Source organism: Pelodiscus sinensis, chromosome 2 (assembly GCF_052426305.1).
Source record: "Pelodiscus sinensis isolate ZL-2025 chromosome 2, ASM5242630v1, whole genome shotgun sequence".
NCBI lineage: Eukaryota > Metazoa > Chordata > Testudines > Trionychidae > Pelodiscus > Pelodiscus sinensis.
In genome coordinates, this window is record NC_143053.1 from 258589079 (window position 1) to 258606230 (window position 17152).

Genomic DNA, 17152 nt, shown 5'->3' on the forward strand with positions numbered 1-17152 from the left:
CTAAACTGAAAAGTCCCAGTCTCTTTAGCCTCTCCTCATATGAGACCCGTTCCAAACCCCTAATCATTTTAGTTGCCCTTTTCTGAACCCTTTCCAAGGCCAAAATATCTTTTTTGAGGTGAGGAGACCACATCTGTACACAGTATTCAAGATGTGGGCGTACCATAGTTTTATACAGGGGCAGTAAGATGTTCTGGGTCTTATTTTCTATCCCTTTCCTAATAATTCCTAGCATCCTATTTGCCTTTTTGACCGCCACTGCACACTGTGTGGAAGTTTTCAGAGAACTGTCCACGATAACTCCAAGATCTCTTTCCTGATTTGTCGTAGCCAAATTAGCCCCCATCATACTGTACGTATAGTTGGGGTTATTTTTCCCGATGTGCATTACTTTACACTTATCCACATTAAATTTCATTTGCCATTTTGTTGCCCAATCACTCAGTTTGGTGAGATCTTCTTGGAGTCCCTCACAGTCTGCTTCTGTCTTGACTATCCTAAACAGTTTGGTATCATCTGCAAACTTTACTACGTCACTGCTTACCCCTTTCTCCAGATCATTTATGAATAAGTTGAAAAGGATTGGTCCCAGGACTGACCCTTGGGGGACACCACTAGTTACCCCTCTCCAATCTGAAAATTTACCATTTATTCCTACCCTTTGTTTCCTGTCTTTTAGCCAGGAAATTTGATTTGTCAATTTCACATGCATTCATTTTTTTGATTGTATCACTTTGGTATATATGGTTGTGCCGATTTTCTTCCACATATTGATCTGAGGAAGTGGGTTTGGCCCACGAAAGCTCATCACCTAATAAACCATCTTGTTAGTCTTTGAAGTGCTACATAGTTCTGTCTTTTGTTCCACCCTACTCTGCGCTGATTAGACCTCAACTGAAGGATTGTGTCCAGTTCTAGGCAACCCATTTCAGGAAAGATGTGGAGAAACTGGAGAAGAGAAGAGTAACAAAAAATGATTGAAGGTCTAGAAAACGTGAGCTATGAGGGAAGACGGAAAGAATTGGGCTTGTTTAGTTTAGAAAAGAGAAGATGAGAGGGGGACATGATAGCTGCTTTCAAGTACCTAAAAGGCTGTTACTAGGAGGAGGGAGAAAAATTGTTAATCTTAGCTGCTGATGATACAAGAAGCAATGGGCTTAAATTGCAGCATAGGAGGTTTAGGTTGGACATTAGGAAAAACTTCCTGTCAGGGTGGCTAAGCACTGGACCAAATTGCCTAGGGGGGTTGTGGAATCTCCATCACTGGAGCTTTTTAAAAGCAGGTTAGACAGACACCTGTCAGGGATGGTTTAACCAGCCCATGATCCTGCTGTGGGGGCAGGGGACTGGACTTGACCTCTCAAGGTCCCTTCAGTTCTAGGATTCTATGATTGTTCACCCTTCTTATGTGGGCTTTAAGAACAGAGGAATCCATCTGATAGGCTGAGGCAATGCCAGCTGAGCAGGTATCCTGTACAACCCCAGAGATTAGGAATAATCAGCCAATCAGCCAAAAACGTAACACAAAACACGTTGCAAGAGGCAGCTTCTAACCCTCCATCCCACACTGCTCTCTCCTCGTGCACACAGTGCTGAGACAATCTACTTAAGATACTTAAGTGGTTCCCAGCACCAGTGCCCCTCACAGCTTTACTACAAAGCTATTATCCCCATTTTACAGATTAAGGCCCAGACCAATGAATAGGAGTTTGGACCTTAAATGACTTCAGATCTGGATCTAAGGCACTTGCACATAGTCATACACAGAGGGTGGGACAAAGCAGAGACTTAAACTTCGCTCTTCCAAAACAAGTGACCTAACCACTGGATCATCCCTTCCTCTCTAAGAAGTCCCAAAGTACATTCACCCCACTCTCAGAGAAGTATCCTTCCCTCTAAAAGATTTCCTGATCCCTCCAAGGACATCTTTCCCTATAAGGAACTTCTCAGTCCTTCCCTGCCCCTGCTTAGGCTGGCTATCAGACTTCCTGGAGTGCACAGAAGCCAGCCCTTTTCAATCCCCATCACTGAAGGAACATTTTTTGGGACCTTTGGGGTGGGAGAAAAGCGAAGAGTGGACAGATCGGGTTGTAGCTAGATGGGGGCTGGAGCGCCCCAGAAGATCCTGTCTCCCAAAAAAAGGTGCAACAGTTTTTGAATGATCTCTTGGGAACATGCCTGACATGGTTTTAACCAGAGGCAGAATTCTGACACTGTTTAAGGAAGCTCACAGCAGATCATCCCATTGAACATCCCTGCCAGAGCTTCCTTAACGGTGAGGGGGCTCTGGTGTGTGAGGGACCCTGGTGCTGGGAACTGAAGGAAAGGGGAGGCAGCTGTGCGGAGTTTCGCTGTAAATAACCTTCAATTCTAAATTCACTTCTTCCACAAACTGATTTCCTTCCCTCTAGCTGAAAGAGGCTGGAACCCAGCCAGATTTAACACGTTGCACAAGTTGTACAAGCCCCTGTCGGTGAGGCAGCTACTCACATCGATTTCGTCTATGGCTCCTTCTAGGTACCGGTGGACCTGAGAGTTAATCTCTGCTATCTGGTTTTCATTCAGAGGGTCGTACGTCACCGGAGAGCGGTTGGCCTAGGGATGAAGAGGCGAACAACTGAACCGCAGCAATTTACACTAAGGTGGGCAAAAGCTAGCCTGATTGTCACCTGGCTGGGCTGTGCCTTGCCACGGCAGGCTTTATTCTTGCACTTTGCTTCTCAGCCTGTGGACTGGCCTGGCTCTGGAGCTGGCTGGGAGTGGTACACTCTCGGCCTCTCCTTTCTGGATGGGCTTGACAGGCAATGCCAGATGTCATCCAGCACTCTGGGCAGTTCAGCGCTATGACATGAAACCTTGTGGAATGGGACATTAAGGAGGGGAAAACTGGTGGGGAGCCCTCAGAAGAACTCCGTCCCAGCTCAAAGGACCCCGCTGGGGACGGAGTGGGACAGCAGGACTTGACAGGCCCAGGCGGCGGACTGGAGTGATCCATTCGAATCAAGGTGAAAGACCCGTTAAGATCCCCAGCGCCAGAGCAGAGACACCAGTTAGCAGTGGCAGCCAGTCCCTTACCAAGCAGTCGCGCATGGTGAGTTCCTGCTTCAGAAGAAAAATCTCCTTCTCCAGACTCTTCACCATCCGCTAGCAGGAAACAAAAAGACGCCAAGTAAGCAGGAGCTAGGAGACCAAGAACTGCCCAAAGAAAATTTAGAGAGGCTGCTGGCGGGGTATAGCTGGGAGGGGTGCAGGTGTTGCCACCCCAAACAGCAAGCCTCAGGCAGGTACGGAATTTGCTCCCAATTGGCTTGTCTAGAGCATCCCACCTCCCCAAATACAGAAGTCAACCACCACCTACGGGCCCATCTCAGCTGTGTACCAACTCCCAGAGAATTCCCTGCTGGGAGCACAGCACTGAAATGTTGAATGAGCCATCTGAGAACCACTTAGTGCCACTTCCAGCCGGACAGCTTCATTTGCTGGATCTTGCAGCCACCCGGGCTGTGTCTAAACTGGCCAGTTTTTCTGGAAAATCAGCTGCTTTTCCAGAAAAACTTGCCAGCTGTCTACACTGGCCACTTGAATTTCCGCAAAAGCACTGACTTCCTACTGTAAGAAATCAGTGCTTTTTGCGGAAATACTATGCTGCTCCCGTTCGGGCAAAAGTCCCTTTTGCACAAAAGTTTTGTGCAAAAGGGCCAGTGTAGACAGCTGAGATTTGTTTTCCGCAAAAAAGCCCAGATCGCGAAAATGGCGATCGGGGCTTTTTTGCGCAAAAGCGCGTCTAGATTGGCCACGGACACTTTTCCACAAAAAGTGCTTTTGCGGAAAAGCGTCCGTGCCAATCTAGACGAGCTTTTCCGAAAATGCTTTTAATGGAAAACTTTTCCATTAAAAGCATTTCCGGAAAATCATGCCAGTCTAGACGTAGCCTCGGTGTAGTTACTTTCAGCTTTTAAAGGGAACGCTGCCTGTTTATCTGCTCAGCACTTCACCAATCCGGCGCCCCCATACGGAGGCCTTTCTGGACTGCAGGGCATTACTTTGAAAACAGCAGGCTCAGAGCCCCAGTGCTGCATTTGCAGAATCAACGGTGGCTTCAGCGCTGCCTTTAACAGGACTGCACTACGCTAGCGGATCCACACTGCATGCTACCTGCCTAGTCTGCACTATTGTAAAGCACTGGCTAACGAGGGGCAATTCCCAATGAGTTTCAGTGGGAGTCTGTTCCCAAAGGGGCCTTTGTGCCTTTGAAAAGCTCCCAATTAGCATCCACCTTTAATAGTCTCATGAAATACATTTTACTTCTTTTCCACTCGGTTTAGCTCACAGCTAAAGAAAGGGAGAGGACAGGGAAAGGCTAGCTTGTTGCACAGTCCACGGCCTCTTTTGAAACTCTCAGAGGAAGCTGCTCTATCTGGTTCTCTGCTTGCCACTATTAGAGAGACACATGACATCGGACTGGACAGTACAGCCGGGTTCTCTCCCACCATGTGTGTTGTGCAGCAGTGATTCCTACAGTGCAGTCCATGGAGCACTTGCTGGGGGTCTGAAGGGAACTGGTTGGTCATAAAATGCCAAGTCTCCCTGTTTTAAAGGGCATTCAAAAAGCTAAAGCATATTATCAGAGGGGTAGCCGTGTTAGTCTGAATCTGCAAAAGCAGCAAGGAGTCCTGTGGCACCTTATAGACTAACTGAAGTGTAGGAGCATAAGCTTTCATGGGCAAAGACCCACTTCGTCAGTGCATCTGACGAAGTGGGTCTTTGCCCACGAAAGCTCATGCTCCTACACTTCAGTTAGTCTATAAGGTGCCACAGGACTCCTCGCCGCTTCTAAAGCATATTGATTACTTTTCTAATGTTCCTCTTCCATGTGAGGCTACATCTAGACTGCAGGCTTCTTTTGGAAGAAGCTTTTTCCAGAAGAGATTTTCCGAAAAAACTTCTTCCAAAAGAGAGTGTCCACACTGCCAAAGCGCATCGAAAAAGTGACCTGCTTTTTCAACAGATAGCGTCCAGTTGGAATGTATGCTCTCTTGCACGTAAGCTGTTATTGCTATGGACGGAGTGGCCACCAGAGCACCTGTGCTTTTTCCTCTTTCCTCTTCTTCTGAAAGAACTCCCTCTTCCCCATCCACACACGCCTTTTTGCAAAAGAGCTCTTTCGGAAAAAGGCTTCTTCCTCGTAGAATGAGGATTACCAATGTTGGAAAAAAACCCTCTGATCTTTCGATTTTCTTGTGGAAGAATGCAATTGCAGTGTGGACGTAACTCAGGTTTTTCCAACAAAACTCTGTAGTGTAGACATACCCTGAGTCATTGCTGTACGTGTCGTGAGGATGTTGTGTGACCAGCTGTGGGAAGGCAGGTGGTCTCAGGACTGGAGACAATTCTCTGAAGCTATGTTTGCGCAAAAACCCACGGAGCGTCCACACCTCAAGTGCATTTTTGCGCAAGAAAAGTTACGGTAAAACAACAGAACAGAGGGCTTTTTGCGGCATAGGTATACCTCTTTCTACGAGGAATAACTCCTTTTTGTGCAAGAGTTCTTGCACAAAAAGGTGTGTGTGAACACTCAACAAACAGGGGTTTCTTGTGCAAAAAGAGCCTATCAGAAAAAGCACAGGTGGTTTGATGGCCATTCTGTGAATGGCCATCAGAACTTTCTTGCCATGCTGTGTGGACGCTCTCTTGCACAAAAGCACATCGCTTTTGCAATGCGCTTTTGAGGTGTGGACGGGCTTTTGTGCAAGAAGTTTTAGTGGAAGATCTCTTCTGCAAAAAGTTTCTTGTGCAAAAACCCTGCAATGTAGCCAAAGCCTGAACAGGAGGAGAGATGTTCTCTGTGAAGATGTGCTCCACGCAGGGATGGAGCTTGGAAGCACTGTCTTCATTTTTCCTAGACCTGAGAAAAAGAACCTCCCTTCCATTTCCCCTCCAACATACACATACCTCTGGGTCATATTTCTCATTGATGGCTGGCTCCGTTGTGACCCATCGCATTCGGGTAGCAAAACGGAGCGAGGACAGCTGGAAAACATGAGTTTGCCTATCAAGCAGGAAGCAAGCTTGGGTCACCAGACCAGACTCAAAACCCTTTGCTGTTTTAATACTATAGGATCCCAGAAGCGAGAGGTGGAAAAGCTATGGCATTGTAGGTCAGCATTCTACACCATCCCCATTTCAGCAGTCAGTCTCCTAGTTCCCCATCGCTTCTACATGATTGTGCCTCTTTAGATGGCAAATTCTGTGGGATGGGGACTGTCCTTTGAGTTATGTGTGTGTACAGCACCTAGCACAACACAAATAATAAATCACAACCTTAATACCCCTAGCAGAGAAAATGTCATAACAGGTCACTTAGTCTCAGAAAATGTCTGCTAGTGAACTCCCTCCCTGGTAACCTGCAGAATGCTTCCCTGCAATAGCTTATGGCCATGTTTTGTTCAGCCCTGTTTTAAATCATAGAATCATAGAGCTGGAAGAGACCTCAGAAGGTCATCAAGTCCAGCCCCCTACACAAGGAAGGACCAATCCCAACTAAATCAACTCAGCCAGGGCTTTGTCAAGCCGAGACTTAAACACCTCTAGGGATGGAGATTCCACCCCCTCCCTAGGTAACCCATCCCCAGCGCTTCCCACCCTCCTAGGGAAAAAGTTTTTCCTAATGTCCAACCTAGACCTCCCCCACTGTAACTTGAGACCATTGCTCCTTGTTCTGCCATCCATCACTACTGAGAACAGCCTCTCTCCAGCCTCTTTGGAACCTCCCTTCAGGAAGTTGAAGGCTGCTATCAAATCCCCCCTCACTCTTCTCTTCTGCAGACTAAACAAACCCAAATCCCTCAGTCTCTCCTCATAGATCATGTGCTGCAGCCCCCTCATCATTTTGATCACCCTCCGCTGGACCCTCTCCAATGTGTCCACATCCTTTCTGTAGTGGGGAGCCCAGAACTGGACACAATGATCTAGATGTGGCCTCACAAGACCCGAATAAAGGGGAATAATCACTTCTCTGGATCTGCTGGCAACGCTCCTCCTAATGCAACCTAATATGCCATTCGCCTTCTTGGCTATAAGCAGGAGTGGCTTGAGGCCGGCTGCGGCAGCTGGTGCCCCAGGCAGAGGGTACAACTGGTGCCCCCACCTGCACGGCCATCAATGGCCGTGACGTCATCACGGGGCACGCCGGTGCCCTGTGATGTCATCATTGGGCACCCGGGCCAGCGGCGCTCTAGGCAACTGCCTAGTTCGCCTAGGCTCACGGGCCGCCCGTGGCTACGAGGGCACACTGTTGACTCATCTCCAGCTTCTCATCCACTGGAATCCCCAGGTCCTTTTCTGCAGAACTGCTACTTAGCCATTCAATCCTCAGCCTGTAACAATGCTTGGGATTCTTCCGTCCCTAGTGCAGGACTCATGCAATGAGGCTACCATCAACAAGCTGTGGAGAATTATTCCAAAGCCTAAGTGATCCCACCATGAGAAGGTTACTGCTGGTACGAGCAGACCAAATTATTTTTGTAGTGCTACCAAATGCTAAATTCAGCCCTAGGTAGAGGGGCTAGCGATGGCCCCGTGGAAATCACAGTTTCACAGACTGAGTGGAAATCACCAAATGAGCCCAGCTCTGCTCTTTTTCCAACCGTGGAGAGATGCAAGCAGGCATCAGTGCGCTGGTCTTGTGCTTGACATGGCTCATCGCGAGTGGAGCAGCAATTGGGAGGGGGACTTGGCAGCTGGCTTTATGTGAGGCACAGTAGCCAGTGCCCCTGCCATTTGGGACATGAGCAACTGTGGTCTCAGCAGGGAGGTGGAAGGGGGCAGCTACACATGCCAGTCTCATGCTCTGTGTGGCCGGTCGGTTTAAGGTACGCAACTCTAGGTATGCAAAATGTATCGCTAGAGTCGGCTTAACTTAAGCCAAGCCGTGGAAGCAGGAGGCCGACAGGAGCACACACTCCCGTCAGCTTACCTTACTCTTCACAGAAGAAGGAATACCAGACGCCAGAGAATCATGGGATCCTAGAGCTGGAAGAGACCTCAGCAGGTCACCGAGTCCAGCCCCCTGCCCAAAGCAGGACCAACCCCAACTCAATCATCCCAGCCAGGGCTTGGTCAAGCCAGGACTTCAGAACCTCTAGGGATGGAGATTCTACCAACTCCCTAGGGAACCCAGCCCAGTGCTTCCCCACCCTCCTAGGGAAATAGTTTTTCCTAATATCCAACCTAGACCTCCCCCACTATAACCTGAGACCATTGCTCCTTGGTCTGCCACCCGTCACTACTGAGAACAGCCTCTCTCCAGCCTCTTTGGAACCTCCCTTCAGGAAGTTGAAGGCTGCTCTCAAATCCCCCCTCACTCTTCAATTCTGCAGACTAAACAAACCCAAATCCTTCAGCCTCTCCTCATAAGTCAGGTGCTCCAGCCCCCTCATTATTTTCGTTGCCCTCCACTGGCCCCTCTCCAATGCGTCCACATCCTTTCTGTAGTGGGGGGCCCAGAACTGGACACAATACTCCAGATGTGGCCTCACCAGAGCCGAATAAAAGGAAATAATCACTTCTCTGGATCTGCTGGCAACGCTCCTCCTCATGCATCCTAATGTGCTGTTAGCCTTTTTGGTGACAAGGGCGCCCTGTTGACTCATATCCAGCTTCTCCTCCACTGGAGTCCCCAGGTTCTTTTCTGCAGAACTGCTGCTTAGCCAGTCGGTCCCCAGCCTGTAACAATGCTTGGGAATCTTCCATCCAAAGTGCAGGACTCTGCATTTCTGCTTGTTGTACCTCATGAGATTTCTTTTGGCCCAATCCTCCAATTTTCCTAAGTCCCTCTGGACCTGATCCTTGCCCTCCAATGTATCTGCCTCTCCCCTTAGCTTAGTGGAGGGGGCTGACCTCAGTGTTCAATTTATGGGTCTACATTAGAGCTGCTAAATCAAATACTAGAAGATTGACCTCTGGAGGGTTGATCATCTCGCTAGTGTAAACATGCTCTTAGTGTGTGTTCTAAGCAGTGGCCATACTGGTTAATGGACCTTCCACAAAGCCAGCTGCCAAGGCCGCCCAAACAGCTGCTCTGACATGACGCTGATGCAAGCCAGGCATCACACTCAGCAGGAGACCAGAGCACAACTGCCCATGTCTTCCTCCCCACTGAGGCCCCAGAGGCTCGTGTTCCACATGGTGGCAGTACTGGCTATTGCACCTCACATGAATCAGCTGCTGCACACCATCGCCCTCCCTCCCCCGCCCCTCTCCCACCCTCAAACTGCTTCTCCAGTGGGATGCAGCTGCACACTACCAGCAGCTCTGAGCTCAAGATGGATGAACACACCTGCTCACTTCCGCCTCCTCGCTGTTGGCAACATTGCAGCACTTTGCATATGCCATGCAAATCCACACTTCATGCATGACAATGCCGGGAATTTTCTCAAAAAGATCTCTGACTCCCACAGGGCCTTAAGTATAACTATTTACTTCCTTGTGTGCTGTACAGCTCCAAACCCATTGTTGGAAAAGTACAAATAATGATAATACATAGATCTGAGGCTGAATTTGGCTTGAGTATTTATCTGTAGGGGTCTTATTTTTCCCTTGGAAGATTTGCATCCTCAATGGATAGCTTACATGACTGCACAGTGGCCTTAGCAGATGGAGGAATTTATGCAGTCCCATATAGTTCTTAGCATGCCGCATTTGATGCAATGTCAAATGATTTTGTTGAATTAGACATGATACTTCCCTTGGATCGTAAACTAAGTCCCTGTGGAGGATACACTTTAATCATGGTTAGCGCTAGCGTGATTTTGACTGGAGCAAAGTCAGGTCTGAAATGTCTTTAAAACAGGCTGTGATGAAGGATATCATTTTTGACAGCACTCTCTCCACTTACAGTCTCTTCTATCTGAGCAGCTTCACCATAGATATTTGCCACCAGGACTGTATTGCAGTTTCCCCCTGGAAAAAAGAAAACCAGCAAGGAAGAGGAAAGTGACGTCTGCGGTACAGTGTATATACCTGAAGAAGTGTATATTCTGTAGCGAGTGAGGAACGAAAGACATAGCAACACTGGGATTGTTCCTCCGAGGACACAGAAAGGGTGATCAGTGGTGACCATGTCAGATAATGTCCGTAAGCATGATGGTATGGAATGAGAGAAGGGAACAGCCAAATGTTCTTGCTACAGCCTTTGGAGTCAGTGCTAAGTACAGAGCAATGCAAACTAAATGGCTGGAGTGAGGTTAAAGCTGAAAGGTGGGATTTTCAAAGCGCTCACTGTCGGCCTAGCTGGGGGGAGCAGAATTGGGCTTTGAAATTCCACCCTAAATTCATACAAGTTTGGTTCCTTATTACCAGTGTCTCCTACCTGCCCTCAGTTGCTTTCTCTGTTTGGAACATGCCACCGAGTGTGGTTAAAGTGGATAGCTAGCCCACAGATTCCAGATGTGCTACAGTTTTTGTGTTTGTCAGGTTTGCCCAGGTCCTGATCACCCTCAGCTCCTGCAGGACTCAGGGAGAGTTGGTGGCACCTCCAGAAACAGGCCTTTGAAAGGACTGTGGTGTGTTTGTAAAGTATTGTAAACTGAGAAAAATTGTAGAAAGTTTCTACTGGCTTAATTAGCATAAGGCTTGTGTGTACATATGCCTGAGGTTTCATTAGGGTAAGAAAAACAGAGACTGCTGCTAGAATTTATTGGGTATTAACCGAGGGCTTGTCTCCACAGTGATTTAGCACACGGCTAGCCAGGGCATGATTCTACAGCGCATTAGCTTGTTGCATACAAACTGGCCCTGTGGACAATGCTACAGTAAGTTCAGTAGCGCACTTTGACCTGCTGCTGTTTGGCACGGGTGCACATCAAGGTGAGTGATCTAGAAATCACTTTGCTGTGGTCTAGTTTGTTGGGTTTGTAGTAGGTCAAAGTGCACCATGGAACTTTTAGCGTGTTATCACAGGGTCCACAAGGCCAGTCAGTGCACTGCAAGCCAGTGCGCTGTAGATTCACTCCCTGACTGACCATGCACTAAATCCCGGTGGAGAGAAGCTATCAGACTGACTGAGTGTATTTGGTCATAGCTCGATTTCCCCATGAGCACTGAAACCAAGATATTTTCTCATCCCGCTATTGCGATTCCAGGTTCTTACCTAATGAATCCTTAAGAGCATGGGTGAGCTTGCTCTGCCGGAAGGGGACGTGGTCCCTCTTACGATCAGCCAGTGCAATGATAGCTTGCTCAAGGAATGACAAAGATTTGTTGATATACGTGGCTTCTTTCAGAACTTGCCCCTCAGACTGTAAGAAAGATCAGAAGGCAAAAAGTTTCCACATGCATCTTTCTGGGTGAACGGCAGAATGGAGTCTACCCCTCACTGGGCTGGTCGCACTGAATAAAAAGGAGGAAATGAGATGAAGAGTCCCACATAGGAGCGGCCCGAGGCGGGCTGCGGCAGCTGGCACCCCAGGCAGAACGTGCGATCGGTGCCCCCGCCTGCATGGCCGTCAACGGAGTGACATCATCATTGGGCGCCCTGGGTGCCCCATTGAAGGCAGCGCCCTAGGCGATGGCCAAGTTGGCCTATAGTCATGGCCGCCCCTGGTCCTGCACAAACTGCCTGTGAGATACAGACCCTGAAGGGCTTTTTGCACTTCACCAGCAAGTTCTTCAGGACTGTGATCTGTCAGTAACACGCCTGGCAGAATATTGCCTTTCCTGTCTCCGAAAGGAGAAATCCCCTCCTTGTCATAAGGCTACCTGGGGATTTCTTGCGGAGTACAAGAAATATCGCATGGGAGCCGTGAAGGTTTAAGTTGCAGAATGAAACTGAATTACAAGAGGTCCCAATACGGCAGATGGCTCAGGCTCTTGCCTACATGGGGAATGACATTTCTGGAAGGAACAGTCAAGCAGGAGACAGATGCAAGGAGGATGGAGTTTTGCACATCTGGACTGGATCAAAAGCGATTACAGCTACTGAAAATAATCAAGCATCCTGTGATGCTTTCATGGGGTTGATATTTGTCATGGTCCCTTCTGTCTGCTGACCAGAGGTTTGATTTGCGTGTAGGGTGACCAGAGGTCCTGTTTTTAAAGGGACTGTCCTGTATTTAAGCCCTCCTGAAGGTGTCCTGATTTTTTCTTAAAAATGGGCAAACTGTCCTGTATTTTGTGTCCCCTCTCCGCCCCAGTTCCTGCCACCTGCTCACCAGTGTCCGGTGGCCGACGATGGGGATGGAGGTGGAAGTCTGGTGGCCGGGCAAAGCTGCAGCACGTGGGATCAGCAACTCCCTGTAACTGTCCAGCAGCACAGTCCCCGATGTGTGCTGGCTCTCAGCTAGCAAGCCCCTCCCCCCGCATCTTGTTTCTAGGGGCTAGTGAATGCAAGCAGATGCCAGGCAGCAGCCAGTTATGTTTCGCCTCTGTTGCCCATCCATCAGCCCAGCACATGCTCCCCCTCTTGCTGCCCTCTTCCTGCTTTTCCGCGTCACCCTCACCAGCCCTGTGTACCCTACTCCCCACCGTGCCAACAGCCTAGCTGGCAGACTTCTTCCTTCCCCCACTGCCTCTGGATGGGCCGGCAGCCCAGGAAATCAAAAGACCCTCTGCTCAGGAACTCAATGTCCTGCATGTGCCAGAGCCCTGCACAGTGCTGGCATGGGGAAGTCTCTCCTCCCCTCAGCTAAGCTCTGGAGCGGGGAGGCTGATAAGCAATTTCCAGCCTGTTTGCACCCCGATGCACAGTGCTGAAAGGCTGCTGCTGGCCACATTCTGGGGAGAACCCTTGCAACAATCTGGGGGTGGGAGCTATAAGCCTGCATTCCCCCTGCCCATGTGTTGCCTCAGGAAGACACAATGCCAGGTTACCAGGAGAGAGGGGTTCATCCTGGGGGCCCATAGAGATACGGAGGGCAAAGAGTGCCAGATAGGGAGGGCTGGGTCAGGTTGGTTGGTGTCACACCCCTCCCCCGGGTGACAGCAATATAGAGGAGAGTGGGTGTGTGTTACCCCTCCCCATGCAAATCCTAAAGCCTGAACGATAAGGTAAATAAAAAGACTCCAACTACACGGTGTTTCATTATAACTGGGACTCAATCAACTTGATGTTAATTTGAATGTTTGCCCTGCATTGTCCAATGGCGATCGCTTGCTTGAATACAAGTCATTTTACAGGGTGTCCCGTACTTAGCATAGGGAAACACCGTCACCCTATTCTTAGGTCAAGCATAGGCTTTGAAAAACTGCAGTTCCTTATGTGCAATTGCGGGGAGGGGATGCTGACACATAATTAGGGATGAACAACTGAAGAGTATGTCTACCACCAGAAGCCAAGCCTTTCTCTGGTCCTGACACCAGATTCCCAGAAACAAGCTAGAAAAATATTCACTTGGCTAAAACAGAAATATAAATTATGTTCACTATTGGTCTCCATTAGAGGTAAATGTTCAGTGTGGCATAAAGGGAATTCAGTTAGGGTGTTTCCATTTACTGTAGTGTGAAAGTCTGTGACTCTTTCCCATAACACAAGAACTAGGGGTCACCGAATGAAATTAATAGGTAGCAGGTTTAAAACAAAAACCATCAGAAAATCTCTCAGAAATCCATCATCCAGCATAGTCCGTCAAGCTCTCACATGGAACCCACAATGAAAATGCAAAAGAGGAAGACCTCGGACAACGTGGAGAAGATCTACTGAGATTGAAGGACAACAACTGGGGTACTCCTGGAGTCAGCTAGAAGTTTTGTCTCAAGACAGAGTGAAGTGGAGACTTGTAGATGACCTATGCTCCACTTGGAGTACAAGGGTTTCAGAAGAAGAAGAAGGATTAAAACAAACACAGTAAAACTCCATTGGTCCGGCATCCAATGCTCCGGCACTCCTGATGGTCCGGCACCATCAGGAACCCGGAAGTACTCTGGCTGCCGGACAATTGGAGCTGCTCTGCGCCCAGCTTCTCCGATTCAGCCGCTGCTGAAACTGACCAGCAGCTGAATCGGGGAAGCCGGGGGCAGAGCAGCTGGGGTGCTGTTGGGTTGGTCCTTTAGTGCTGCCCCTCGGGGCTGCGGGACCAACCTGGCAGCACCCAAGCTGCTCTTGAGGACGCCTGGGGAAGACCAGCTGGAGTGCTGCTGGGTTGGTCCTGCAGTGCCACGGTGCTGCGGGACCAACCCGGCAGCACCCCAGCTGTTCTGCCCCAGGCGTCCCCGATTCAGCCGCTGCTGAAACTGACCAGAAGCGGCTGAATCAGGGACACCTGGGGCAGAGCTGGACTATCGGAGGGGGGGCTATGAGGGGTCTGGGGTGGCATCTCCCCCCACCCCAGACCCCTCATAGCCCCCCCTTCTGATAGTCCGACATATCTGATAATCCGGCACCCCCTGGGTCCTAAAGGTGCCAAATTATCGGAAGTTTACTGTACAAGGAAGCATTTCTTCACACAGCACACAGTCAACCTGTGGAACTCCTTGCCAGAGGATGTTGTGTAGGCCAAGACTATAACAGGGTAGAAAAAGAGCTAGATAAATTCATGGAGGATAGACCCATCAATGGCTATTAGCCAGGATGGGCAGGAATGGTGTCCCTAGTCTGTCAGAAGCTAGAAATGGATGACAGGAGAGGGATCACTTGATGATTCCCTCTTCTGTTCACTCCCTCCGGGGTACCTGGCACTGGCCACGGTTGGCAGACAGGACACTGGGCTAGCTGGACCTTTGGTCTGATCCAGTCTGGCCGTTCTTATGTTATGTGCTACATGTATCTTTTAACAACAAGACCCGTTTCTTAGAAAGGGCAAACGTTTTACCCCTCTGCTTACCCCAGTCTTCCCCAGTCTCTCTGAACCTGCCAGATCCACTAGGTTAATTTTTGAAGCAATATATATGGCATCTGACAAAATTCTGGAACGAGACTGAGAAAAAAAAACAAGTGGCATTTAACATCACAGAACACTGAAGCAGAGTGCACATTTCAGTTCTATAGCCCCTACATTTCTGAGTCCCCAGAAAACCTGAGAGCACACTTACCTCAATATAGATAGTAAATATGCAGTGAGACCTGGATGAATTTTTATTCAGAGTATGTTCACCTATTATTCTGTTGGTCTCACCCTGAAAATGAAGTCAAAACTGAGGACATTACTTGTATACCTACATTTTAGACGAATAAATATGAAAGGAAGTCTCTAAAGTCACACTTAAAAATAAACACTGTTGTATCTTTAATAAGCAGAGATAATAATAACAAAAATAATAATAATAATAAAAAAATTGGTCATTTATCCATAGCTTTCTCTCTGAGGCACTCCCAATATTTGCCTATCATAGGCATGTCTAGCATGGCTCTCAAAGCACATTGTAAGTATTTCACTCCATGAAAGCAGGTAAAGGATCACTACTCACCTGTCAGGCTGCTTCCCTGGATTCCATATTACCTGGATTCCCACCCTTGAGACTCAGGTTCCTAGTGTGAAAGGGGCTATAGTACCCCAAGCCCTCAAAGAATATGGCCTTTTGAGGAACAGGCAGGCAAGACTCATTATGAGACAGTGCATCCATGCCTGCGTCAGTTCCTTGATAAGCAGGAAGCAAAAGATCTCCCCTAAATAAAATCAGACACCCAAGATTACTCATATGATAGAAAGGGACCACAAGAAAATGTACCAGTCACTGAAAATGATGCAGTGTGTGTGAAGGCTGCAGTTCCGACAGAGTGTCACAATGGGAGGATGGCGAGAAAGGAACTGAACATAAAGATCTAGAGCTGGGGAACCTTTTTTGGGTTGGGGCCAATGACACACGGAAAAATCAGTTGGGGGCCGCACACAAATGAGAAGAACCCCCCCCCCCAAAAAAAAACCCAACAGCAACAAAAAACAAACCCTTGCTGACACGGTCCCCAACTGAGAAGAAGAAAGATGCTTCCCACATTCCCCTCGTACATCAGAGCCTAGAGGGACCCAGACTAGTAGATTTCTGTGCTCCAGCTCTGTGGTGCAGCAGGGGGAGGGGAGAGGGTTGGAGTGTCAGCACAGGCTCCCCAATGCTGGAGGCAGGCCGTAAGCCTCGGGGGCCATATCCAGACAAGTCAGGGGCTGCATCCAGCCCCCAGGCCTGAGGTTCCCACCCCTGAGTTAGCGGCCACCATTCAGGCATCCATAGTTAGCCTCAAAAGGGGGCAGGCCTGCCTGTGTCTCTCCGTCTTGGAGAGCTGGAGGAATTCTGTCCTGCCTCATGGCCAGGAGTGGAGCTCCCAAAACAGGAAGTCTAAAGTGTATCTTTAGAGAAATGTTTTTATCCCTGTTTTACAGAGGAGGAAACGGAAGCCCTGAGATCAAGGACAGATTTTTCAAAACTCAGCCTCCCCTTCTTGTACACACAATTTACAGATGCAGATCACAATGGGGGCTGCCTAGGTCAGTCTGATGTCCCAGTGCGTTATCTCCATTAACTGCTCCTGCACATCTCCTGACTCCCAGGTTTATGATTAGCCACCACACCACATGTCTCCCGGTCTAGTAACCCAGCTGACTCCCCAGCCGGAGCTTTTCAGGACAGCTGAACACCATCTCAGCAATTCCAAAGGGGTGGGGAAGGGTTTTAAGGACTTCAGTCAGTGATTGGTGAAATGTGCATCCTAGATATGGAGCTAATGATTCACCTTCCTCTTGTACAAGCTTAGGCCCCTATGTGCAAAACTGGCACGGATGTAGATATGCCTCCTAGCTTCACCTGCCTAGCTTTCTAAGTCTTCCCTCTGTCTGACTGCCTAGACAGAGGCATGCCATGACCGCTCTATCCATGTGCAGAAAGATAAGTGTCCACTGGTATGGGAGAGAGCTGATTGGGCCAGGACAGCAGGCGAGCGTTTTTTCCAAAAGGAATGATGACACAGTTCCGATGGTGGTTCTGCTAACGAGGACACCTTACAGACTATCCTTTGCACTCTGCTTCAGTGGCTCGTTGACTCCCTAAACATGATCACCAGCTTACTGCAACCAAGCCTCCTAGGGCTCGAGAGGCCTCCAACATAATTCAGACAACATTGAGCACCTAAGTTACAGCAACCTCCCTGGCCTGCCTTCTGGGCCACAGCATTGTCTGGAGTCTTCACAGCATAGTGCAAGGCAGCCCCATCCCTAGCACACCCCTTTCA

General features: G+C 48.9%; 1 protein-coding gene across 7 annotated transcripts in view; it reads right to left on the reverse strand.

The window, feature by feature from the left end:
- KIF9 (kinesin family member 9) overlaps positions 1 to 17152 on the reverse strand; it is a 54266-nt gene that overhangs the window by 31195 nt on the left and 5919 nt on the right. For 6 of the 7 annotated variants that reach the window (XR_012902148.2, XM_075922986.2, XM_075922987.2 and 3 more), the window contains 7 exons: positions 15025 to 15108; positions 14817 to 14909; positions 11150 to 11297; positions 9896 to 9960; positions 5953 to 6030; positions 3076 to 3144; positions 2491 to 2595 (listed from right to left, as the gene is read on the reverse strand). Coding sequence is in view for 6 of the 7 variants with exons in the window: in XM_075922986.2 (XP_075779101.2) it covers positions 2491 to 2595; positions 3076 to 3144; positions 5953 to 6030; positions 9896 to 9960; positions 11150 to 11297; positions 14817 to 14909; positions 15025 to 15108 (642 nt within the window). In the remaining variant the exon portion in view is untranslated. The remainder of the gene's footprint in view (positions 1 to 2490; positions 2596 to 3075; positions 3145 to 5952; positions 6031 to 9895; positions 9961 to 11149; positions 11298 to 14816; positions 14910 to 15024; positions 15109 to 17152) is intronic. The other variant, XM_075922988.2, reaches the window with a different exon arrangement.